The 25,250-nt window shown below is 40.6% G+C and overlaps 1 protein-coding gene and 1 long non-coding RNA gene across 12 annotated transcripts in view; one reads left to right on the top strand and one right to left on the bottom strand.

Moving 5' to 3' along the window:
- The window catches only part of fbn2a (fibrillin 2a), a 168,160-nt gene that overhangs the window by 62,502 nt on the left and 80,408 nt on the right, over positions 1-25,250 (top strand). For all 11 annotated transcript variants that reach the window (XR_012386197.1, XR_012386196.1, XR_012386195.1 and 8 more), the window contains 10 exons: positions 1,685-1,735; positions 1,845-1,970; positions 3,050-3,277; positions 3,401-3,526; positions 7,611-7,739; positions 8,000-8,125; positions 8,325-8,450; positions 11,181-11,303; positions 12,548-12,673; positions 13,047-13,172. Coding sequence is in view for 8 of the 11 variants with exons in the window: in XM_073914544.1 (XP_073770645.1) it covers positions 1,685-1,735; positions 1,845-1,970; positions 3,050-3,277; positions 3,401-3,526; positions 7,611-7,739; positions 8,000-8,125; positions 8,325-8,450; positions 11,181-11,303; positions 12,548-12,673; positions 13,047-13,172 (1,287 nt within the window). In the remaining 3 variants the exon portion in view is untranslated. The remainder of the gene's footprint in view (positions 1-1,684; positions 1,736-1,844; positions 1,971-3,049; positions 3,278-3,400; positions 3,527-7,610; positions 7,740-7,999; positions 8,126-8,324; positions 8,451-11,180; positions 11,304-12,547; positions 12,674-13,046; positions 13,173-25,250) is intronic.
- Positions 11,579-15,061, bottom strand: LOC137496573 (uncharacterized). The gene is made up of 2 exons (XR_011017011.2): positions 14,808-15,061; positions 11,579-11,823 (listed from the first exon to the last, which is right to left on the bottom strand). It is a non-coding gene; the product is annotated as an uncharacterized lncRNA (long non-coding RNA).

Raw genomic sequence — 25,250 nt, 5'->3', positions numbered from 1 at the left:
GCAAAGGGAGACATTGGCTTTTACAGAGTTTGCTTAGCAAAGCAAACTTTGGGGACTACAAAAAGATACATCCGGGCTAGTGAGATCACAAGGGTTTCCGGTTACACGCATTTACCCTGCGCTCACACCCTGCACAGCAAAGGGCCGTGGCCAGAGGTGTTGTAATGGTACAGTAGAGAAAGCTAAAATGCCATCCAAACGCTGCTATTTCCACAAAGCTTCTTCTGTTTCTGTATTTTAGCTTCCAAAGGACACGACACAAAGACAGAAGTGCTTACAGTTTAATTATAATTAGACAATTATAAAAAAAATATATAGCAAGCATTTGACAAAGGACAGCTTCCACAATCTTTCCCAGTTCAATGCTAAATACTCCTCAAAGGAGCAACTCCAACAAGCAGAAGCTGTGACTTGTGAGCCACAATCTGTAAGTATTTTTATTTGCTAAAATTGATCGATGACATGCATATTGTGTAGTATTAACGGTATGTTGTAGCAAGGATATAAACAATGGGAAATGCTGTTTGCCACCGCTAACAATTTAGCTACAAATTCATATTTATCAGTCAAACTGCTGTAATCAGCCACAATCTTCATCAGCGCTGCAGTGTCTCTCAATGCGGCTGCTCTCTTTCTGTTCTACGTCTTAGATAATTAACTCACAAAAGATATGTAAATGGTTCATATTACTTACAAATGCTTATTCTGAATATATGTGAAAGACGTGTAACGCGTTGAGTTAAGAAAAAAATACAGGATAGCTCACCTAAATCATGTTGCAAAAGAACAATCAAAGTTTACGTGGGTCGCATTCCACATCTTGCACTTTAATCTCCTGTCAATTGCGTCACTGTATATTACAGAGAAATAAGAGAAAGAGAAAAATAAAACTAAATATCAGTCCCGCACACATGTGATTCTTGATTTTATTTTAGAGAGCAGGCATAAGGGTCATCCTTTTAATTTTCTGTCTGATAAAGGCTCAAAAGAATACTGCTAACAGCTACTCTGCCTCAGCTGTGTAAATACTGTCAGTCAAAGCGCATGCTTGTGGAGGCGTGGACGCTTTACTGGTGATATGGAGCCGATCTACGAATACCAGCACATTATGTTTGCTGACCAATCAGAGTCAATCAGAGTGGGTTTATGCGAGAACAGCGTGGCTGCGAACGGCACTCGCGAGAGACATTTTAGATACCAAAAAGTCGTCCATGGGACTACGTTTTCAGAATGAGCCTGGGTTGTTTTGCATCTTTGCAAGCTTTAAAATTACACACTGGACCACCCCTTTAAAATATTATTTTTGCTCACCAAAGCTGCATTTATTTGATTAATACAATAAAGAAAGTAATGTCATGATTTTATTAATACATTTTCAGCAGTCACAACTTCACTTTTTATTATTACATGATCCTGTAATTTAGTTTAGTTTAATAACTGTACAGCAATAACTGTAATTTAGTTATTGCTGATTTAGTTTGAGTGATTTTTTAGAACTACTTCATATAAGTATTAAAGAAAGTAGTATTAAAGTTTTAAAGTATTAAAGAAAGTATGCTGCTTAGAATTTCTGTCATTAAAAAAAATTCTTGTTAACAAATAATTGCATTGTCTTTGTTTCACATGCCGTATATATTTACATGATTATTTATGTGATTAACTATGTGATTATTTATGTGTCCAGATCTAGTGTGCGAACGAGGATTTGCTCAGTCAAGAGGGGCTTCATGTGAAGGTGACAGTTTCATAGAAACGACTTTAACATAAACTCTGTTTTCTCTGATTTTGAATTATAAAGCTTACTAAGGTAAAAATGCCCACCTCTCCTCTCTCTCCCTGTGTAGATGTGAATGAATGTGAGGTGTTTCCTGGTGTGTGTCACAATGGACACTGTGTGAACACTAGAGGCTCATTTAAATGTCAGTGCCCAGAAAGCCTCACACTGGATGTCACTGGACGCCTCTGTGTTGGTAAACCACCCTAATTTTGTGTCAAAGTATAATTCAAAGTGTAATTTAGTTGTTTTATTAGATCATAATTGCTTGATTCATATGGATTTAGGTGTCTTTATGAACTTTTGGGGTGACACAGTGGGGCAGTGGGTAGCGCTGTTGCCTCATGGCAAGCAGGTCGCTGGTTCAAGCCCCGGATGGGTCAGTTGACATCTGTGTGGAGTCAGTCACTCAGTCTTTATTCATTTCCCCCAGGGCATTCATTTCCTTTATTCATTTCCCGATTTAGTTGCAGCACACAAGCATATTACACATAATACAAAAAACACATTGTACAATGCAAATCTACCCTAAATTTAAAAACTTTACAGTTGAGGGGATGAATGAAAGTTTAAACCGATATTTTTTATTAATAGGAGTTCTGTATCGAATACCAGAAGATAAAACTCGTGGTGCATAGTATGGGAATCATCTGACAGAATTCTCTGAGCTTTGCTCAAAACTTGTCTATGGTATAACTGAGCCATGGTCATCTGTATTCTCCCTGTTATTTTTTCTCCTAGGTTCACAATTTTCTCTAAACAACTCTTATTTTTTACACTTAGAGTTTGCTTGTTCTCCTCATGTTGGCATGGGTTTTCTTTGGGTGCTTTGGTTTCACCCACAGTCCAAAGACATGTAGTATAGGTAAATTATTGTAAATAAGCTAAATTGGCTGTTGTATATGTGAGTGAATGGAAGAGTGTATGGCTGTATCCCAGTGCTGGATTGCAGCTTGAAGGGCATTTGCTGCGTAATAACACGTACTAGATAAGTTGGCGGTTCATTCCACTGTGGCAACCCCTGATTAATAAAGGGATTAAGCCATAAAGAAAATGAATGAATGAATGTACCTTTGAAGCTTGAACCCAGATTTTAGACTGAATAAACTGAATAAAATAGGATAAGACAATGTTAAAAACAACTTAATTTCAGTCGTTTATCTGTGTAATGTATTACAAAAAATAGAAAAAAAGTCTTTTGGATATTATTAAAATAAAGTATTAAAAACATCTGTGCAAAATGATGGGAGTAAATTATTTGTTTTGTCCAAACAGATGTTCGTTCGGAGCCGTGCTTTCTTACTTACGAAGAAGATGTGTGTACACAGCCGGTACCAGGACGCTTCCGCATGGACATGTGTTGCTGTACGGTGGGTTTGGCTTGGGGCAAAGATTGTGACTTATGTCCTGAGCCTGGTACTCGGCAGTTTGACACCCTGTGCCCAAGAGGACCAGGCTTCGCCAACAAAGGAGACGTTCTCACTGGCAGAGCTGTCTATAAAGGTCAAAAAGATTTTGATCTTTGATTTTGAATATTTAGCTTTTACTGTTATATTATACTGTTATTCTGTTATAAAATTTATTTATAAAGTAAGTTTATAAATGGAGCTATTCCCTCTTCATCAGATATCAATGAGTGCAAAGTTTTCCAAAGCATTTGTGTCCATGGGAAATGTCGGAACACCATTGGGAGCTTCAGATGTCGCTGTGATAGTGGATTTGCACTGGATACCAATGAGAAAAACTGCACAGGTAAAACAAATCATTTTCATTACACCATGCATTTACAGTATGATGATAGTAATAAATTGTATTCTATAGACTGGGTTGTCACGATACCATTAATTCATGTAAGGATACTATATCAGCTAAAGTATTGTGATATCATGTAGTATTGCAATACTGCATTAATCAAATCCATGAAGAAAAAAAATGGCAGAAATATTATATTTTATTTGTTATAATATGCTCTCTTGAATTGAATTAATGATTCCCTTTTTATTGAAAAAAGTATTTGCATGTCTCTTCACCTAAAATGTATTCGTACCAGCAAAAATATGATTAAAATAAAGATACAAATTATACCAAATGAAATTCGTTACCCAATAAACTTAGGGTATATGAAGTGGTCAATGTTTCCTGTTGCTATTTGGGTTTTTCATCTATTATTATTATATTTTTTTATCTTATCAGGTAAGAATCCAGAGTATTTCACTCTGTGAGTTGTTCTTTTTAAGAGATTGTCACGGTTGTTGTAGCTATTAAATATTGACAGGAGCGGAAATGTTTTGCCATCTTAGAAGGCTCCATAGACAATTAAAATACAATGGTCTATTGCTGCTGAAACGTGAGCATTGTAGTGAGGGTGCTTTCACACTTATTCTTTTGTTATGGAACCTGGTGTGTTTATCCAGTTAGTGCGTTCGTTTGGCAAATGTGAATCCTGCAATCGCGCTCAGATCCACTTCAAAACAATTGGTCCGAGATCATCTGAATGAGGTGGTCTCGCCTCGATTGAAATAAACTTTGGAGTAGATCGATTGTAGTGAGAAAGCAATATGATCTGAGCCAGGCTAAATCACAGTGTTTTATGGATGGGTAATAGCCATATATACGGCTATATGAAGAGAACATTATGAGTAGGGTGGGCAATATGAAGAGAACATTATGAGTAGGGTGGGCAATATGAAGAGAACATTATGAGTAGGGCATCATTCCTACCAGTAAATGTGCATTTCATGTCAAATTTGAAAGTGAAAGCATGTTAGCCGTTTATCTGTTTGGAAAATTGACCGAATTGCAGTATTGGTTTATCTGTTAATTTTGTCTATAATGTAAAGCCTAATGCCCAAGCCAACTGCTATGTATGAGAAAGTCTTACCTCTGTTTAATTAAATAAAATTCAGCTTTATTTGTATAGTGCTTTTACAATGTAGATTGTGTCAAAGCAGCTTCACATAAATAGTCATAGTAAATTATATCAGTGTAGTTCAGTTTTTAGTGTTTAGGTTCAGTTCAGTTCAGTTCAGTTCAGGGTGGTTTAAAATCATTACTGAGAGTCCAAACACTGAAGAGCAAATTCATTGATGGGCAGCTCTACCGATCCCAAACCATGCAAGCTAGTGGCGACAGCGGAGAGGGAAAAAAACTTTAACGATAGACGAAAAAAAACCTTGAGAGAAACCAGACTCAGTTGCGCACGACCATTTTAGGGCTCTATTTTGACGGTCCATGCGCAGAGCGCAAAACGCAGGGTGCAAACGCTTTCAGGGCATTTCAGAATGTATTTTTGCAAATTTAAGTACGGGAAAATCTGCTTTGCGCCGCGGCGCATGGTCTAAAAGGGTTGGGTTTATTTTCTTAATGAGTTATAAGTGTGTTTTGAGAATAAACCAGTCTCATCTGCCATTCCCTTTAAGAGCCAGCTGCGTCGTGCCATAAGCGCATTGCTATTAACATGGCGTAAAGTAAGTTAACTTTCGGTTTTGCTCTCGTGGATAGGAAAACCTTACCGCACAGACATCAATTAGCCTATAAATAATTAATTTTGTTTGTTAAGCGTGAATATTTGTTTCAAAACAATTTTTAAATTCAGTTCTAATTTCCAGCAAACGAATAAATGAACAATATTAACAAAGTCTGGTCAAAATTTGGAGTTATTTCCAAATACACCTGCTATGCCCCATAAGGTCTAAAACCTGACAGGTGGACAAATCTAAGCTTGTTTTTAATAAAACAAATATAAATATGGATATAATAAATAATATTGCTAATAATAATAACATTAAACAAAAGCAAATTGAATGAACTGAAAAAGCCTCCCGAGATGAAGAAAGTGTGAAGGCAGTGGTTTTTAAATTCATGTAGGCTAGAAATTAACATGTTTTGTAATATTTTAATCATTTATATTTATATACTATATATATCCTTATTATTTCCCAGAGATGGGTTGCGGCTGGAAGGGCATCCAGTGCGTAAAAACTTGCTGGATAAGTTGGCGGTTTATTCCGCTGTGGCGACCCCGGATTAATAAAGGGACTAAGCCAACAAGAAAATGAATGATATATCCTTATTATATATATTCTTAATATATTATATCTTTTTCATATGTAAAGATATTTGCGTATTGCTCTGTATCTTGTTTGTAGTGTGTAAGCCAGGCGCACTTTGCGCCAGACAATAGAACAGAACAGACTATTTACAGTTTCTCAAAATAGCAATGCACCAAAACATGCCTGCTTTTTTAGACCACAACGCCTATGGGCGCACATTTGAGCGCAAATTCATTTGCTATTTAAACAGTGTGGCGCAACACCTCAAAATGACCCTTGCGCCGAGCTTAAAGTATCAAAAGACTATTGCGCCGCGCTTTGCGCCACATTGCGCCGGGTGTATGATAGAGCCCTATATTTCTCCGCTGGCCAAAAGTCTTGTGCAGAGCTGCAGTCTCAGCGATGGAGGCTGGAAGCTGGCCTCAGCGAAGAGATTTATATTTGGTGACGACGTCTGTGGGTGTCACAAAGAACAACATTGTAATCATTTTAATCCCTGTTTCGGAACAAGAGAATCGATCCACAGGTGTGAAAGCACCCTGACTTTTCCACATGCAACATTATGTATTGTAGACAGACCGTTAATGACGATACTACTAGGGATGTGACAAGATCCTGATGATAAGATCTCGTAAGATTAAATTGTGACGAGATTTCTCGTCGAGGTGAAGAGTAGTCTCGTGAGTTGTGATGTTATGATGGAGGTAAGGGTAAAATTAGCATTGAAGATTGAAGGCAGGATTGAATTTAAATTGCAAATCAAGTGCTTTGCACACACCTGGCAAGTGTGACATAACCGTTTTTTTTTACTGGAGTTCAGCGGCTGCCATGTCCAACAGAGGCTAAAACTGCAGCCACAGACATTATGGTTCATAATGATGCGGTGGAATAGCACTTTGAATATGCTTAAAGTTCTAATCGTCGTAAACACAAATAGAATTAATACAATTTAGACGTATTATTGAAGTGCTGTACAGACACTGCAATCAAACTATTACTGTTGCGTAGGGCTTTAGCCACATTTTGCGACAGGATAAGGCATACACACCGCTGTTTGACATTATTCTCTGCACCTTCTGAGTGAGTAAAAGACCACAGACACACACAAAACACACACACACACACACTGAACTTCTGGAGACTCGAGACTTCACATGTTTATGCTGTCCGGGAAAAGCTGATTGTTTTTTTCTCATTCGCATGCGGTATCAAATTCATATTCGCATGATCGCATCCAGTAGCTTAGAGTGAGTCACGGGGGCATGAATGAAATCTTGCTGAATAAAGGTGAAACTAATTTATTCAATTAATTTTTTTTTTTTTTTTTTGTGGAAGGAGTCTGATTTTTTTCATGTGAAACTGTACAGGGGAGAAGCCAGTCAGTGAAGTTTATAGCTAAATTTTTATTAAGGTTTGCATGTCTTTTATGACATTCATTAAAATAGAAATAAAATACCATTCATTAATTTTTTTTTACAGTCAGTTTCTATAAAACATCAACTGTACGTTAATTTATTAATATATAATCATATATGAAATTAAATTAATATAAAAATATTTATGACTTTGTTCAAACCCAGAAATTGTATACACCTTTTGGATGCATGTGAAAGTATAGAAAGTAAGATCCACAGATACAAACTGTTGTATTTGAGTATATCTATGTTTTAATTGAATGCTTGTTCTGCTTCAGTTTGTGTAATGGCACTCAGCTGTAAAAGATTAAGCATTTCATGTGTTTTTCTATGAGATCCGAGTGTGAATGCATGTGTGAATTTTCACAGATATTGACGAGTGCATGATCTCTCCTGATGTCTGTGGTCATGGCACATGTGTGAACACTTTGGGCAGTTTCCAATGTGACTGTTTTCCTGGCTACGAAAGTGGAATCATGATGATGAAGAACTGCATGGGTGAGTGACACTTTACTATTTATGGTGTGCTTCAGTCAATCAAATAATAAATTATTCGGGACATGGCATTGGTGGCTCAGTGGTTAAATCTCTTGACATTTTCACTTTCCTTTATGTACTTGCGTTTTACTTACTGCATTAAATTCAATATAGTAAAACCTTAAATGTGCCTTTTTAATTACATGTTTCTTGTAGTAACTCATGTACATATTTGCAAAACCATTATTTTCCACACTAATCCTGACCATGTTATGCTGTAGATATTGATGAATGTGAGCGTAACCTTTCACTGTGCAATGGAGGCACCTGTGAAAACACTGACGGCAGCTACAAGTGTGTGTGTCCGCCTGGTCATCATCTGTCTGTGGATGGCAGTGCCTGTGAAGGTGAACTAAATCATGTCATTTGTGTGGGCTATATCTCACTCTTGTTTGTCAAAATAAGCGCATTGTGCCAAATGAATCATTTCAATGTAAGTACATATTAGTTAAGGACACTTAATGTAAAGTGGAACTGTTTTAACCCAAAATAGATTTTGACCTAATTCTTGTCATTGATCTGACGGATATTACTGTTTGTCTGCAGACGTGAACGAGTGTGATCTGAGTAGCACACTTTGTCCTAATGGCTGGTGTGTGAATTTGGTGGGAACCTACCAGTGCTCTTGTAACTCTGGCTACCAGACGACACCTGATTGGAAGGGTTGCACAGGTCAGAACTGTAGATCGACTAGTCAAAAGTTTAAGGTGTTTTTGAGAATTAATTGTGAATTATTTTATTCTTTCATTCATTTTTTGCCTTTATTTCTATACACTACCTGACAAAAGTCTTGTCGCCTATCCAAGTTTTAGGACCAACAAATAATAAGGCCTCTAGATTACATTTAAAATAAAATATGATCATGCCTTGATTTATAATTTTTTAATTAGGACAGTAAGGTCTGACTTTGCTGAGACAAAAGTATTGTCATTTAACAGAAATAATGTACAGTATAGAATATAAAGTCATGGTGCAGTGAAAAACAAGAATGAATATTGTCTCGGACTCCCATGAGCTTGGACGACTGCATCCATACATTTCTGATTCAGATAACTTATTAATAAAGTTGTTAACACTTTATAATAACTATACACTATAAATCATTTATTAAGCATTAGCATGTAGTGAATTCATTATTTGTTAAGCATTAACTCTACATTAATAAACATTAGTAAGCAGTTTATAACTGCAGCTACTAATGCTGTATTCTTGACTTACAATCACAAGTATAATGTGCTTAATAATTGTATTTTCATACTTTGTTAGTGATTTATTTTTCATTACTAAAAGAAGTATTGCATTATTTACAAACCATTTGTATTCAAGAGTAGTTGGTGGTTATTAAGATAATTCAGAATGAGTTAGTAAATGATTAATAAACTATTGAAATCAACGCTTATATATCATATTATTCAGGCGTATATTAATAGTTATTATACATGTTAATGAATGCTTTATTAACTCAACTTCATGCAGTTTTGTGACCTAATGTAAAGTGAGGACTATTCATGCTTTATAAATCCCTTATGAATGACAAATAAAGGCTCAAAATCAACTGAACAATAATCTTTGCAATCTTATCTAAACAATAAAATGACTGTAAAGTCCAAATATTGGCAAATAACAGGTGTCAAAATACAACATAAAACTGGATACAACAACAATATAATAATTTAACAATATAATAAGCAATGATTAAACTGGTCAGTAATTTATTTAAGATAAGGCTGCAAATTTAAATTTTTCATTTGAAGTAGTACATTTTCATTTGTGTATCTTTAAACAAATAGGATTGAATAAAGTCGTTTATGTAATTTTTTCTGTTTATATAATGCAATACTTCATTTAGTAATGAAAAATAAATCATTAACACAGTATGAAAATACAATTATTAGGCACATTTTAAAATGTGGTTGTAAGCCAAGAATACAGCATTAGTAGCTGCAGTTATAAACTGCTTACTAACGTTTATTAATGTAGAGTTAATGCTTAACAGATAATGAATTTACTATTTGCTAATGCATAATAAATGATTTATAGTGTGTAGTTGTGATAAAGTGTTACCATAAAGTCTTCTAGAATGGCAAAGACAGCTTTCTTGCAGGTTTCCATAGTTCATCAAGATTCTTTGGATTCATCTTCAATGCCTTCTTTTTCATCTTACCCCAGACATGCTCAATAATGTTCATGTCTGGTGACTGGGCTGGCCATACCTGTAGCACCTTGACTTTCATGAACTTTGATATGGGGGCTGAAGTATGAGAAGGAGCGCTATCCTGTTGAGGAATTTGCCCTCTCCTGTGGCTTATAATGTAATGGGCAGCACAAATGTCTTGATTAGGCTATTGATGTTGCCATTCCCTCTGCAGATCTCTCACACTCCCCCCATACTGAATGTAACCCCAAACCATGATTTGTTCTTTAACAAACTTGATACTTGTACCGATTTTGGTCCATGTGGGTTCCAATTAGTCTTCAGCAGTATATATGATGATTGGAAATCAGTTTTGAAAGAAAAATGAGTCTGAAAAATCTACATTATGCCACATCTCCAAATGATCAACTAGAAACTAGTCATATTATTATTTGGGTATTACAACTGGGATCAAGGACAAGACTTTTGTCAGGTAGTGTAGTGCTTTATAAATCATAAATCGTCAAAGCAACTTTACATGGATGAGCATGAAAGGTACAAAAACTAACGACAATATTTCAGTTTATAGAACATATTCAGCATGCCAGAATAGTGTCATAATTATCAGCTGGAGTGCCCACAAGATCCACTAGAGGACAAATGGCACTCGCGAGAGAAATTTGAGAACTTAAAAAGCATACACATCGGTCTCTGGTGGATTTGTGAAAACAAAAACTGCAAAAAACAGAGCTCTTGGGAAATATTTGTCACTCTCCAGAAATCTATATAGCGATACATTCTTAGAATGAGCCTGAGTTGGACTTATGCCTGTTGACTATTCTTGGTATTAAATGTTGCATATGGAACTCCACCTTCATTGCCACAACCATTCATAACATCTAGAATGCTAGTGTATTTATACTTAACACAACACGGATACAGTTCCGTTTAATAATGTTTCTGTTGAAGGACGATCCACTGAAAAGCAGCTCCACTTTCTTTATTTTCTCTATTTCATACAATAAGCAATATATAATGCAAAAAAAGTAGATTTACATTTACACATTGGGGTCAATATAAATTTTGGTAACACTTACAGTAATGTCATTTTACTTAAGATGTATTTTGTATGAGTAATGAGTAATGCACACATTTCTTAATATTACTCAAACTGTCAATTGAATTTCTTTGTATAAATACATTATAAAAGATGAATGACCCTACAATGTTACTGGTACTGTTCATAACTATGTAACTTTGTACTTTAGATATAGATGAGTGCACAATAGAGAACGGAGGATGTGAGCTGTACTGTAGTAACTCAGAGGGCAGTTACTCCTGCAGCTGTGGTCAGGGTTACAGTCTCACGCCGGACCAGCGGACATGTTCAGGTATCTCTACTACTGACCATAAAACGCTGCAACACTGTTTTTTATACAGTTGAATTCAGAATTACAAGCCACCCTTTGATTTTTTTTTGTTCTTTTTTAAATATTTCATAAATGATGTTTAACAGAGCAAGGAAGTTTTCACAGTATGTCTGATAATATTTTTTCTTCTGGAGAAAACCTTATTTGTTTCATTTCGGCTAGAATAAAAGTAGTTTTACATTTTTTTAAAAACATTTTAAGGTCAAAACTGTCACGGAAAACAAGGAGACCCAATTGCAAGTAACAGTGTTTATTATGATCAACAAGACACAGAGCTGATAAGTTGTTTGCTGGTAGATGTCAGGTGAGTATCTCAGGAAGTGAGTGAATCCAATAAAAAGTTCTAGGGCTGATGCAAGTTCGAGCAGCCGTCAACAGAGAAGATCAAAAGTCCAATGAAGTCATCAACAGAGAAGATCAAAAATCCAACGGCATAAAACTCTTCCAGCTCACTCACCACCAACGATTCAACGACAAGAGCCTGACAGGACACAGACAAACCGTGAGGACAATGAACTGACAATGTGAGACAGGAACACTGAACATATATAGGCGCAGTAATGCGCTGCACCTGTGGTGCGCTGATTATCAGCTGAGCGGTGCTAAGCAACGGCAAGTGCCTGTGACAGCGTACACGTGACCACCCATCTGATGACATGTAAACACAACTGACAGCCATGCGACTTCCACACAGACACACACACACACACACACACACACTCACCCATAAACACACACACGCAGACACATCATAGAAGAACAGACAGATCCACCATCATGACACAAAACTATTAGCCCCTTTAAGCTATATTTTTTTCAATAGTCTAAAGAACAAACCATCATTATAATGACTTGCCTAATTACCCTAACTTGCCTATAGTTAACCTAATTAACATGGTTAAGCCTTAAAATGTCACTTTAAGCTGTGGAAGTGTCTTGAAAAATATCTAATCAAATATTATTTACTGTCATCATGGCAAAGATAAAATAAATCAGTTATCAGAAATGAGTTATTAAAACTATTATGTTTAGAAATGTGTTGAAGAAATCTTCTCTCCGTTAAACAGAAATCAGGGAAAAAATAAACGGCGGCTAATAGTTCTGACTTTAACGATCTACAGAAGCCTTGTTTACATTGTGGAACTTATAATATGTCCAGCTGAACACATGCATGCATTCAACTCTTTGTTTCTGTGTCTCTCCAGATGTGAATGAATGTGAAGAGGTTTTAGACATCTGTGAAGGTGGTCAGTGCACTAACGTTCCTGGAGCATATCATTGTTTGTGTTACGAAGGATTTATGGCTTCCGTGGACATGAAGACATGTATTGGTAGGCTGCAAAAGTTTTAAAACATGCTGCATTTTTTAAATAAATGCTAAACTCAATGCTTGATATATACTGTAATGCATATTTTGTATATAATTCAACTCACTTCGGCAAATCTTGAATTTTTATTTGTGTGACATAACTTGTATGTTCATGTGTTTTTGACCAACAGTCAAATAACTAAATCCAATATGTTTTAAAATATATACAATCACAAATAAGGCATCTATTTTAAAAGTTAATATCACAAGAATGTGCTGTAGTTGACCAGTTGTGTCAGCTTTGTCTGTACTGCGTCTGTTTTGAATTTTGCATAGTCTTTGAAAGAATCTTATTTCAGATTTTTTTTCCTGGATTTTTGTCTTGCTATTTGCAGATGTGAATGAGTGTGAACTGAACGACAACATCTGTGCATTTGGGGAGTGTGAGAACACCAAGGGTTCTTTCATCTGTCATTGTGACATGGGTTACGCCGTAAAAAAAGGAACCTCTGGCTGCACTGGTGAGACCTGATCTTGAAAATGTGTGAAACATATAGCACTTGTGAATTATGTTTGTGTTATAAACCTATCGTGCTGGTAGTATAGTGTTTCTTACAAAATGAACATGTAATGTAGCATCTATAGTGCATATGACTTTTAGGTCCAATCCAAATACTATTTTTGTACCCCTTCCCCTTGGCCCTTACAACCGAGCGTAAAGGGGAAGGGCTTCAAAATTTACCCCTAAGAATTGGGACAGCACTACACCACCTGCACACGCCATCATATGTCCTCGCCATCTCCTGAGAACTGCTGTAGTTATTCCAGTTGTGTTATTTTTTTGTATTTATCTTCTGAAAATCGTTGAAGGCATATATCATGTTATCATAACGATCGGATGTGGCAATAAGATCATAACTGTACTCTGTATTTACACAGTGGCCCTATTCATTAATGGAAACACCAAAAACAACATGAACATTATAGCTGACAATGTGAAAAGCCCATTGACAGCCACTAGACATTACTGACAGGGTATTTGAGTGTCAGAATGTTGTGGGATTGCTGTACAGGAGTTATTAATAGGGATTAAAGAATGCGAAATTATTCTTTTAGTAGCGTTTTTTATTTTAAAAGCATGACAGTAAAACACGAATGTGGTTATGAATATATTCAAACATGTTTATGTTATGTAAAAATTCGTAACAAAGACAAAAAATACTAATTTGTGGATCTCCTTACTTCGTTTCTATTACGTATTATCTGTAAATAGAAATAAAAATATGCTGAAGTGGATAAAGTTTGAAAGCGAAAGGATAATCATAATTATTAATCGTGAATGAAACTCTGCACAAAATAACCTTGATTATCATGTTTATAAATTATTGTGCAGCCTAATACACTACCTCACAAAAGTCTTGTCGTTGATCCCAGTTGTAAGAGCAACAAATAATAACTTGTGTAGCATGAAATTAGCTCATTTTATGAATATTAATAATCAACAATAACGGTTTATTCTTAATTATTAATATTCCGGCTTAAGCTTCAGTCAGTTTGGTCAAACAAACATATGATTGTAAATGATCATGCTCGCGCGACCAAGCGGATTCCCAGATTATGAATATTAATTATAAACAATAACGAATTATTATTAATAATTAATATTCCGGATAAATTTATTGTTAATTTGACCAAACAAACACAAGCAGAGCCGCCGCTCTTCCGAGCGGACACGGTAATCTATTCATTTAGAAAAAGGGAATTTAATTGCTACTTCTTGTGAAGTAGATTAATCATTCAAAAGTTTTAAACAACTTATAATAGCTAGGCAGGGGAATCTGTATTTCAGTGACATTTTCTCGTGAGGCAAACAATACAATTCATTTGATTATAAATGGAATTTATTGACTAGTCAGACGTAACGAACAAACAAACGCACAAACATACATTAAACACAAAACAAAGGTAAACCACGTGGAGATATCGGGTCTATAGAACGTGTAACAGCAAAGAGAAATAGTAAAGCTAGAAAATATAGATTTCAGATTAAAAGTGACAAAACTTTCAGTTCCACACGCACCATTAAGGACCACCAAGGTTATAAAAAACACCTTTTTGATAAAAGGGGCACAGCTTAATCGCATAACTAAAATCACCTGGTTTTTCATGTCTGGAGGTCTCTTTTATGCGTCTCTCTTCCGTCGTGATGAAAACTACTCTTGATGTCCTTTGATGCGTGGAGTTTGTAATGCAGTTCGGACGAACACGATCGCAAACTTTAAACTGAATTTACTTTGCCGGAAAATAAAGAAAACGTGGCGGGAAAGTCCATGCGGCTGTGAAGAGCCGTGTGGCCCTTAAAGGGACCACCGTCAATGATGTTCCTTTTTGGGAAGTTCTCTTTCTGCCCAGATGTTTGGGGGGAAGTGTGCTTATACCTGCGGGTCACGTGACAACCCGTACAGCATTCTGACCAATGATTTCAGGGGAAAGTTTGCGCGCGAACCTTCCTTTGTCTCTGGGCTGCACGTATGCAAATTTGAGCGCCCGCCTAAAGCATGCGGACAGGCATTTAATACAGGGCTTTAAAGAATAAAGCAATGCGAGTTATGGTCTCGATCTATGCATCATCTTTGTTTAATTTTGAGGAATGTCTTATCTGTGAGCAGAATGTTGGCTAAAGAGGTTTTTTTCCTTTTCTTATCTTATCTGTCACGTTCTTTTGAAGTAGGCAGAGAGTGGTTCTGTGAAGTCTCCCAGACTTGTTAACATGTCACCAAGGGATTACCAAGCCAGACTTTTCGTCACCAAGTGATTTTATTGTCCTGGCGATTCACCCAGATTGTTTTCTGGAATGTTAAATGGAATGTTTATCTCCAGAATGCAGGTTACAATATGTTACAGTCCCCCTCTTCCCAGACAACGTGGTTCGGAGAAAACCCGGTTGGTTGGGATCTAACTTTAACTTGTTGGTTGGGCAGGAAGTGAGGGCCCCTCGATGTCCGTTCCTGAGTCAGCTGGACGGAGTTTCATTTCGATCAACGTGGGTGCAGCTCCTTGGCGTTCCTTTCCTTTCCCAGCTTTCCGTTGAAAGGCTCGTGGGAGTATGGCGGTGCACTTGTTCACTGGTGCTTGCATCTTATTGAATGGCGAGGCCCTTGTTAATGTGTGCTTCCCTGTTGTCGGGAGGCACGGAGTGGTAGTTGTTCTGCAGTTTTCCAGAGATGAGTGATAGAGGTGTATAGTTGTGAGGTTGCAGTGGTCTTCTGGTGAGACTGAGGTACAGGATCGTGGCTGTATCCTGTGTAGGAAAGGAAGAGAGAGAGAGAGAGAGAGGGAACAGGGGAGAGAGTAGGTGGTGTCTGTGATGACTGTGCTTGGCTGGGCATTCCACTGTGACACCAGTTGCAGGGTCTCTACCCCCTTACCTGGCTTGTGGGCCAGTGTTTGTTACTCTGGTTGTGATACGTAAGTTTGAGGGTTGGCTGCTATGCAGCTGAGCGTATACAGCCAGGAGTCTTTGCCCTTCCTGTGTGATGTTGGTAGTGCAGGGTGGGTGCCTCTGTCCAAGTTGTTTACATCATCAGAAGATATGCCATGGTCTGGGCTGTGTCGTCGGTGCTGAGAGACACTCTACCCATTTGGTGTACTGGCATATGAGTTCAAGGGGAAGAGAAAGCGAAGGAGAGAAAAACACACACACAAAAAAAAAAAAATTGTTGCTCCTTGTGAGCCCATGGAAGTGTCCCGCCCGATCCATCTGGGTGTCTGATCATGAGAGGATGGTTTCTCTGTTGCTGTGGTGCTCGGTGAATCAGCGCCCTGGGCATGTTTTGCTGTGTGCAGGGTCAGTACATTAGCATTACCCCCCTCTGGCTCTGAGGCAGCACGAACTGTTGTGTCGTGGGGTCTTCAGGGACAACCCAAAAAGGATTCACACGCACCTGTTTTTTAAGATGTAGGAGGTGTTGAGTGACATCTGTGTTGAAGCTGAGGTCAGACAGAAGGATCGGGTGGTAGGTGGGGTGAGTGGTGGAAAACTAACAAAACAAGAGACAAAGTAAAAGTAAAAAATAAAACTGGTCTGACGTGAGGAGTCAGATGCCTACGTGGTCGCAATGTCGTTTGCGACATTTGTCGGGCTGGTGAGATTGGATGTGGCAGCTAGGCTAGGCAGGGTTGTTGGCTGCCGGTTACAGCTGCCAGATCTCGGGGTTTTGGTTGGGTGGTGACCATGGTCCACCGTGTGATGCACCTTCTTGGTAAGGGCATCGGTCCAGTCATTCAGGTCCTTGTCAGTGCCTGAAAGTTTGAACTGTTCTTATCTTCTTCTGTAGACGACCATGATGTGGTTGTCAGTGTTGTGGTCGCCTACTTGGGAAGAAGAAAAAGTGTTGACGTTTCACTGGCTTGTGGTGGGCAGTTCTGAAGCCTTTTGTTTCCCCCCTGGGAGGTGGAACGTGAAACAGAGTCTAGCAAGTTAGAGTCTGCAGCTAAGTGCACTCTGATGTCATGGGCTGCTGTGCTTTGAAGGGTTACAATGGTGGCTGCCATTTCTGCATACTGCGGTAGTTGTGGGAGCATCCATCGACACAGGTTGTGGGCATACCTTGGCACGCATTCTCATCCCAGTACTTGGGGGTACTTGAATGACAGGTTGGCAGAGGTGGCTGAGGTTCCTCCTCTACAGCGTTGCAAATTGTCTGTCAGTTGTACAGTCTTGGTAAACAGCTATGCTGTTACCCAGCGTGGATTTGTGGCTTAAGGTGTAACAAGTGTCAATACAGTGGCCCTAGGGGGCCATCGGCCGCATGGCCGTACTGGCGTTAGTCTTTATGCCATCCCGGATGTGCTGACTGTTCAGTAACGTGACAGGTTGGTGGCAGGTGTCTATGATGGTTTTAGTGCTCCAAAGAAGTTGGAGAATAGCTGTTGAAATGGCACCCACCGTGCAGAGCGATGTTGTTACACAGTCTTAGTATTTGCCTTCTGGCGCAAGGAGTGTCTTACTTGCATATGCCCAGACGTTGTCTCACTTCAATCGTGGCCAGGTGTTGACCTTCTGTCAAACAGAAGGACAGCCCTTTTTGACAGGGTGGTCACAGGTCGAGAAGTCTTTGAACAGTTCTTAATGACGTGTCTGGAGTAGTTGCACCCACTTAGGGAGCCGCTCAGTTCGGAGACCTTGCTAGGCGGTAGTCTTTGCGCTAGCCAGTCAACTGTTGTAGGCCATAGACTATCTCCTTTGAGTGGCCAGACACGGTGGTACATTCATTAAGGATGTCATCAACGTAGATGAGGTTGCCTCTAACATAAGCATCGGCATATGCTTTGTTCAGGAGGGTGTTGCTTTCGGCTGGTGAGTTGGCCTAGCCGACGGGGCAACTCATGATCGTTTAGTGTCTGTTGTTCAAGGTGAAAGCTAGCTTATGCTGGTCATTTGGATGTACAGGTATCGTCCAGAAGGCGGGGACCACATCAAGCGTTGAGGAGATGGTTGGTCCTTGAATTCTGGGCACTTCCTGTTCCAGTGGTGTCGTTGGCCCTCGTGACAATGGCATTTGCTGATTTAGCTTTCTATGGTCAGGCACCCTTCGACCCTGAGTTTGAGGACGGGCCAGATGGGTGCAGCAGGTTTTGTTGCGTAGCCCGATGTCCTTTTTCCAGCATGGAGTTGGATATTTCCATGTGAAGGTCAGTGGGACTTGCAGTCTAAAGAGTCTTTAGTGAGGGCACCGTGGTAGTTATACAGGATGTGCTGACGTTTGTCGGTTGGCCTCATCCTGCGTGGCCTCAGCATGTCTGTTCTGTTGAGGAAAGTGCCCTGTCTTCATCCATGTTAGTGATGGGGTGACGAGTGGCTTGGCACACGGCAAGGAGTTAGTCCTCTGTGAGCTCACTTCTGCCTACCGGTTCTTTGTTTACTGGTAAGACAGACGTGAGTGTGGCGAGCTGGAATGGAACAGTATAGCCTGTGTTTCCTAAGCTCCCCTCTGGTGTCGTTGCATGTAGGGTGAGGCCACTAATTGGCCCAAGAGTTCAAAGTCATGGAACTCGTAGCTGACCAATCGTCCCAGTAGGTAGTCTTTGGGGATTTTTATGTCAGTTGCCATGCAGCTATTACACAAGACATATACTGTTCATGAGGACAGTTCAATTTAGGGTATGGCTTCCAGGTTGAGGCCCAGTTTTATGCCTTTTGTTGTTGGCTGGAAGAAAACCCAATGTATGGTTTAGAGTTCGTCCTTTCGTATGGAGAGCCATATAGAGCACCTTTTTGTATAGGCTGGCACCACAGAGTCTTGTTTGCTGATGACGGAGCAGACCTCTGGCATGGTCTGGCCTGAGCGGGGCTTTTGAGGTTGACAGCCATTGTTGTTGGCTGTGAGAAGTGTGGATGCCTATCACCAGTCGTTAAAGGTGTCTATATATATGCCTGAAGATGTATCAGGCTATTAGCTCTGATGTAAACATCGTGCGGCGGGGCCGTGAGAGTTAGGACGGGATGGTCAACCATCCGCCGTTCCGATTCAAGTTCAATGTGCAAATGCTGTTGGCAGTTGTCATGTGTGAGAGTTCAGCATTTGGACAGTAGTGTGTATGCTTGTTAGCTGAACACAGGTCTGGGGGTGTGTTCAGGCGGCGTGTCGCACAGTGCGAGGCTGATGGCTGCTGGGTTGTCTGCTCACAGTGCAAGTACAGTGTCATTCACAGTCCGGTTATTCAACATTAAGCCCTTTGCGGCCTGGGGCAGCAAGCGTTGGGGTTGCTAGCTGGTTTGAAGGCTGCAGAGTAGCGACCTTGACCCCCTCTATGTTGTTGAGTTTGGGTTCTCGCGGGTTCCAGCAGTTTCCCGCGACCTCGGTGACCTGACAGTCTGTTGGGGTTGACCTGACGGTTGTGAGAGAGTTCTCGCACTTGGGCCCAGATTTTAAAGGGGTTCAAAGTTCGAAAGAGGTTCACACGTACGCAGCGGATTTTTACCATTCAGCAGCCGGTATGTGCCCATTGGCGACGGGTACACGGGGTGCACTGCAGTCATGGGGACAGTCGTTACTTGAATGGGAGCGATGTATATGAGTTGAACCTCAGTTTGGCTGTATGATTTGCACCACCAGCCTGCCTGGTTGGCATTTAAGTGTTCGTTTTAGTCTCTGAGCTCTTGCTTTGAGTTACTCAAACAGGAAAGATGACATTAATGTGAGGTCTGCTCCCGTGCTGACGCGCGTTTTTCATCTTTCTTTCATCTCCACGGTTACAGCCAAGTAGCGCGTTGTTGCCACGCCATTTTGTTCAGGTTCCCCAAGAGTTGAAGTGCAGGGGCCTGAGCAGTTGTTTGTACGCGGGTGTGGCTGGTTGGTGAGCTGTGGCTCGGGAGGTAAACAGACAACCAGACCAGTGTTTCCTGGTACCTGAGGTTTCAAGCATGGTGGCACTGGCTGCTTCTTGGGGGAAGCGTGATGCTGCAGTTAGATGCACAGTCTTTAGCTTGTGTTGGACTCGCAGTACTCTGCGGGGATGGAGCAGAAAGCAGGTGTTCAAGGGGGTAAATGGTTTTGGACCCCCCCCTCTAGTCCTAAGGAGTCTGGCTTGACTTCCTGTAGGGCCCCTTCAAGCTTTTTAGCAGTTCTGCTGCTCATGACGCCACCGTACCATTGTTTGGTGTCAGGTTTTCACCTTTGGCTTTCTCTGGCGTGTAACTAGCTGGATGCTGGTTGCTTGAGCTCCTAGCTACTGCAGGTTGGTCATTCCTTGGTTGCTGTTAGGCTCCTTTTGGGCTGCTTGTGGTGAGTGGCTTGTCCCAGTGTGTCTCTGAGCATCCTGCCTGTTGTTGGGACATGCGCCTTCCTGGTGGTGCTGTCCTCTGCTGGCGGAGAAAGGCTTTAACTCACTGTTTGGAAGTCTTGCGGCTGGGAAACAGTAACGTGCCTTTTAAAGTCAGCTCCGGATGAGACTCTGAGACAGGGTAGCTTGTAGGTGTTTGACAGTCTTTCAAAGCAGTCTTTGTTTTGAACAGATTTTATGAGCTAAACTCTGCCGCTGTTGGGTGGTCAGGGCGTGGGGGCAGGGCATTGCCCGTGTGCGGACTCACCACAGAAAGCAGGTTTTTGGGAGAGAGAGGATCTGGAAGGTGAACTCCTCCTCCGTCCGTGGCTCATTTCCTGTCTTGAAGTAGGGTTGGTGTAGTCGACTGCAGTATGTATGTGAGGTCTCGTGGCTGTTCTGAGACCCATGGCGACAATCAGTCCTTACTCTGACACGGGGTCAGGTAAAACACTCTAGTAAGAGCTCTTGCATCGGCTCGTAATCTGCTTTGATGGCACGGCGCTGTTGATTCAGGAAACTTCTTGCCTCACGGCTCGAAGTAATTCTTAGCAGATACAGTTTGTCACAGAGAGTGGCACTTGGCCTCTGTGTAAAAGTCAATGTCTTAGAATTAGGGGTGCGTGTCGTCGCCTCCAGCAGGGTTTGGGGTGAAAGTTTGCATTTCCCTGGCCAGCTGGTTCAAGTCTTTGGCTGACAGATGGTGTCTGTCATGGGGGACCCCTTTGGAGGGAGTCCTGGCCCTGTGTTGCTGACGGGCGTTGCTGAAATGCTGGCTGGCGGGGCAGTATGAGTTGGATTCACCCCCCTCTGCTGGTCTATCCAGTCTTGGCTTTTGGGGCTGACTGTGGCACTTCCCCTTTCTGGTAGTCATATGGCTTGTAGGAATGTGACAGTTCTGGGTGAACTCTGGTAGGTTCATGCTTAAAAGTCTCTTTGTTGGGTTCCGTGTTGGAATTTTGCTCGGGCCCTCAGCCGTTGACTTTAGAGGCTTTGACCCGAGCTTCACTGTCTTTAGTTCTGCTCTTTACAATAGTGTTTCAGCTTGTAGCTTTACACTCAGTTCATCTTTGGCTTTCTCCTCTCGTCGCTCCTTGTGTGCGTTGTCCGCTTGTAGCTCCATCGGGGCGCGTGTAGTCCGTCCATTTGCTCCAGAAGTTCGGCGTCCTTTTCCCTCGTCGTCTTGCAGGCGTCCTGGGCTCGATGCTCCAGCTGGTTGAGACCCTTTCCTATGGGTCTGGCCGGTGCAAGGATGAGGTGTGTCAGGGCCCTGGAGAGTTGAGTCTGGGCTTGGCTGTCATGGCTCCGGGCTAGGTCGTTCGCCCTCAGCGGATTAATGCAGACGTCCAGCTGTTCTCTGCTTGGCCGCTGCAGCTCCATGGCGTCGTTGGGCAGGAGGTTGTGGGTTAAGCACTTAACCAGGCCTCCAGTTGGTCCCAGTGAGCAGCGGCTGGACGCACTTGACATGCTGGTCTGTTGGGTGAGACAGAGATCACAAGGGAGAGAGAGAGAGACCCACATGGCCAAATCGAGTGGATGTTAGCATTGTGCTATATTATGAGTCTGACAGGGTTGTCAGCTAGGGGGTATGTGCCGGCTAGACGTTGGTCCTTCTAAGGATCCACTGGGGGCCGGACAATTCGGATGTCGAATTTGGGCGGCTAGATAACAGTTGATATCTACGTACTGGCCTCAAGGCTTTTAGTCATGCGCCAGGCTGTGCAAATTATCAATCAATTATTTAAATCACCCTGGTGGTTCTCAATGGCGTGGTCTCTGAGCAGGTCAAAGTAACTAAAAATAATTAAGTAAATAAAAATAACAGTAACCCCAAAAAAAAAAAAAATGAATAATACTAACGATAAGTTAGACAAAAAGGCACCTCGCTCGGATGAACGAGTGTACAGGGAAAGAAAAATGAAAGAAAATACTAATATGGATATCAGTAAATATGAATAACAATAAAACTGAAAGACAGACAAGGATGAGAAACAAGGGAGAGAGAGATAGAGAGAGAGAGAGAGAATAGCAAAACCTATGTGCATGTCTAAAATGTTCGTTTTATAGTCCTGTAGTGGGCTAGGTTTAGACTAGGTTTTACATGCTATTTACACTTGGTGGTGAGTGAAAGGCATTCAGATGAAGGTCGCAAGAGCGTGCTATCTGGCTAGACTTTCCCCAACTCCTACTGCAGTCGCTATCAGATCACTTGCCTATAATGTAACTCGGTTGTGAACTCACACAGCGTAGGCTTTTAGCACAATACGTAGCACTCAAGAAAGTCACTGACCGCCTGGCATGATTCAAAATTGGGTTTTGCCTGATGATTCCGGTGCCGCACTAGGCCTGTAGAATGAGGTGGCCAATCTCACTCAGGCGGGCACGTGTGTGGAATCATGACAGGGTAATTAACCAAGATTGATTGTATGCCAGTTGACACGGACGGTGCTTCTTGGAGTACGATTGCTGATGCCAGTGTGATCCACACAAGCCGGAGAGACAAAACGCCAAGGTATCTAACGCATCCTTCAGCAGGGGTCAGTTATGTCAGACAGATGAACCCAATCTTTTGATCTGTAACCTGAATAACCTGTACACTTAACCACACAAGCACAGAGGACTCGGGTCCGGATACGGGCAGTACTATGGATCTACTATTCTGGGCGGGCCAGTTGGAGTAGGAATCTTAGTATGCTGTAGTATCTGATGGATAGAGAAGGTTATCACCCTGTGATGGAGGGAGGCTAAAGGAAAATTAAATCGGCATAAAAGAATCTAAAAGAATAATCATAATAATCCCCTATAGGTAAAAGCAGTACAGGACGGCTTAGAAAAAGTAGAAAGAGTGCCTTAGTATTCAGGGGCATCTACAAACATTAATGTGTTAGCCCAACATGTTTTGATCAGATGTGGGATTGATAGCTCAGATTGATAGCTCTGAATTTAGCTTCAGACTAATACTTGCCCTAATATAGTTATACTTTCCCTATAACCTAAGAGGTGAGGGAATAAATAAGGCATGAGGAAAAGATGGAATGATATCAAAAGGGAAGAAAAATTATGCCTATTAATGATAATAATAGAGAGATTAAAGGCTATTCCCCAAATAGCAAAACCAACAAAATTAAAATTAAACATGACCTAAGTGTAGAATAGATTATTGGGAACTTGATTAAAAATCAAGTAATAACAAAATAAACTGGACAACGGTATTAAAATGAAAAAGACAGAAGGCAGAAAATTAATTAAAAAAAAAATTGAAAGTAACAAAATAATTCATAATACCAAAAGAAATAAAAACAGACCAATAATCTATACTCAGGTAACTAAACTATTGTTTGGATAAAATGATAACAGGGAAAATAAAATGCTTAATCGAAATTAAAACAAATTAACTCCAAACTGTTTGACCATTTCAGACCACTTGAGACACAATGATGGGCGGAACTGATGTGAGGAGAGCAGAAGTAGACAGGGGGAGATGTTTCCGAGTTGCACTTCACATTCGGTTAGCCTTGTGCTAAAGTTTGTTAGTTACAAAATGTGAAGGGTTGGTTTGCTTAAGCATTAGCGTTAGCTGGCGTTAGCCGCTAGCAAGTTGTTACGAGTTACGCTTCACATCCGGTTAGCCTTGTGCTAACAGTTTGGTAATATTAAGACGCGAAGGGTTAGTTTACTTTAAGGCTAGTCGTTAGAAGCTAGCGAGTGGTTTTGCCCTGTGAAGTAAACCGCGTCACCAACTCTGCCTCCTGAAAGGCGGATCTTATGCTTTGGGGTGGTGACTACGTCATTCACACATGCGTGCGCGCGCACGAGTTACGTGGACGAGGAGTCAATGAGCGCTCGAAGAGCCGATTTATGAATGGGAGGAGTTCTCATTCATAACTTGGTATGCGGCTGACTTCACGAAGGCAAAGCGCGAACCACTAAGATTCGCACAAGCGGTCATTATATATCATGTTGCCGTAACATTGATAATAATATTCGACCATTACAATTAGACAAACAAACATAAAATGCGAGACGTCTCTCGAGGCGGTGCACGTTTGTACACAGATTTGGTCCGGACGAACATAACTGAAATATGGGAATTCACATCCATATCAGATTTTGGTACCATTTAAAAACACGCTTATGATTCTGAGAATTCCTTTCGTCAGAAAGCGGTTAACAGGCAAGCTTGCAGCTCCCGAAATACATTAATTTAGAACCGTCCAGCAGTTCTGAAATTAATTTCGCACGGCGGCGAAGCAAAGAGGTTAAACGTTAGGCAGCTAATCTAACAGTTTGAAACCACGGGAGAAAATAGTCTAGAGGTTTTCTAGCTATAAAGGCCTTTTAAACGGACAGGTTTGGGGTTTCCAAACTGTCTTAAGCACTGAGAGAGGTGTCTTTTCCTCCGACAGGCACACTAATATATTTAAATGATTTGCGGAACGTGCGCCTCAGCAAAATCGATTCAAAATATATATGAACTGCAGTTTAAATTGTTACACTCTACACGGGCAGCTCTCTGCTGTGTTTAGTGAACAGAAGGGCTAGAGGAGGATTTTCGTCCTCCCAGTTTCTAAGAAAAGGAAATGCTTCTCGCGGTCCTTTTTTTTTTTTTCTTCTATAGCGCGCTTAATAAATCACCATGAATTGAAAAGTTTGTTTCACAGAAAAATGTTTGGAAAACTGCCCGCATTCTCTCCACCAATATATGTAGCATGAAATTAGCTCATTTTATGAATATTAATAATCAACAATAACGGTTTATTCTTAATTATTAATAT

The sequence above is a fragment of the Danio rerio genome, chromosome 10 (genome assembly GCF_049306965.1).
Source record: "Danio rerio strain Tuebingen ecotype United States chromosome 10, GRCz12tu, whole genome shotgun sequence".
NCBI classification, from domain to species: Eukaryota; Metazoa; Chordata; class Actinopteri; order Cypriniformes; family Danionidae; genus Danio; species Danio rerio.
The sequence above is the reverse complement of the archived record's forward strand: the minus strand, read 5'-3'. Positions and strand labels throughout refer to the sequence as shown.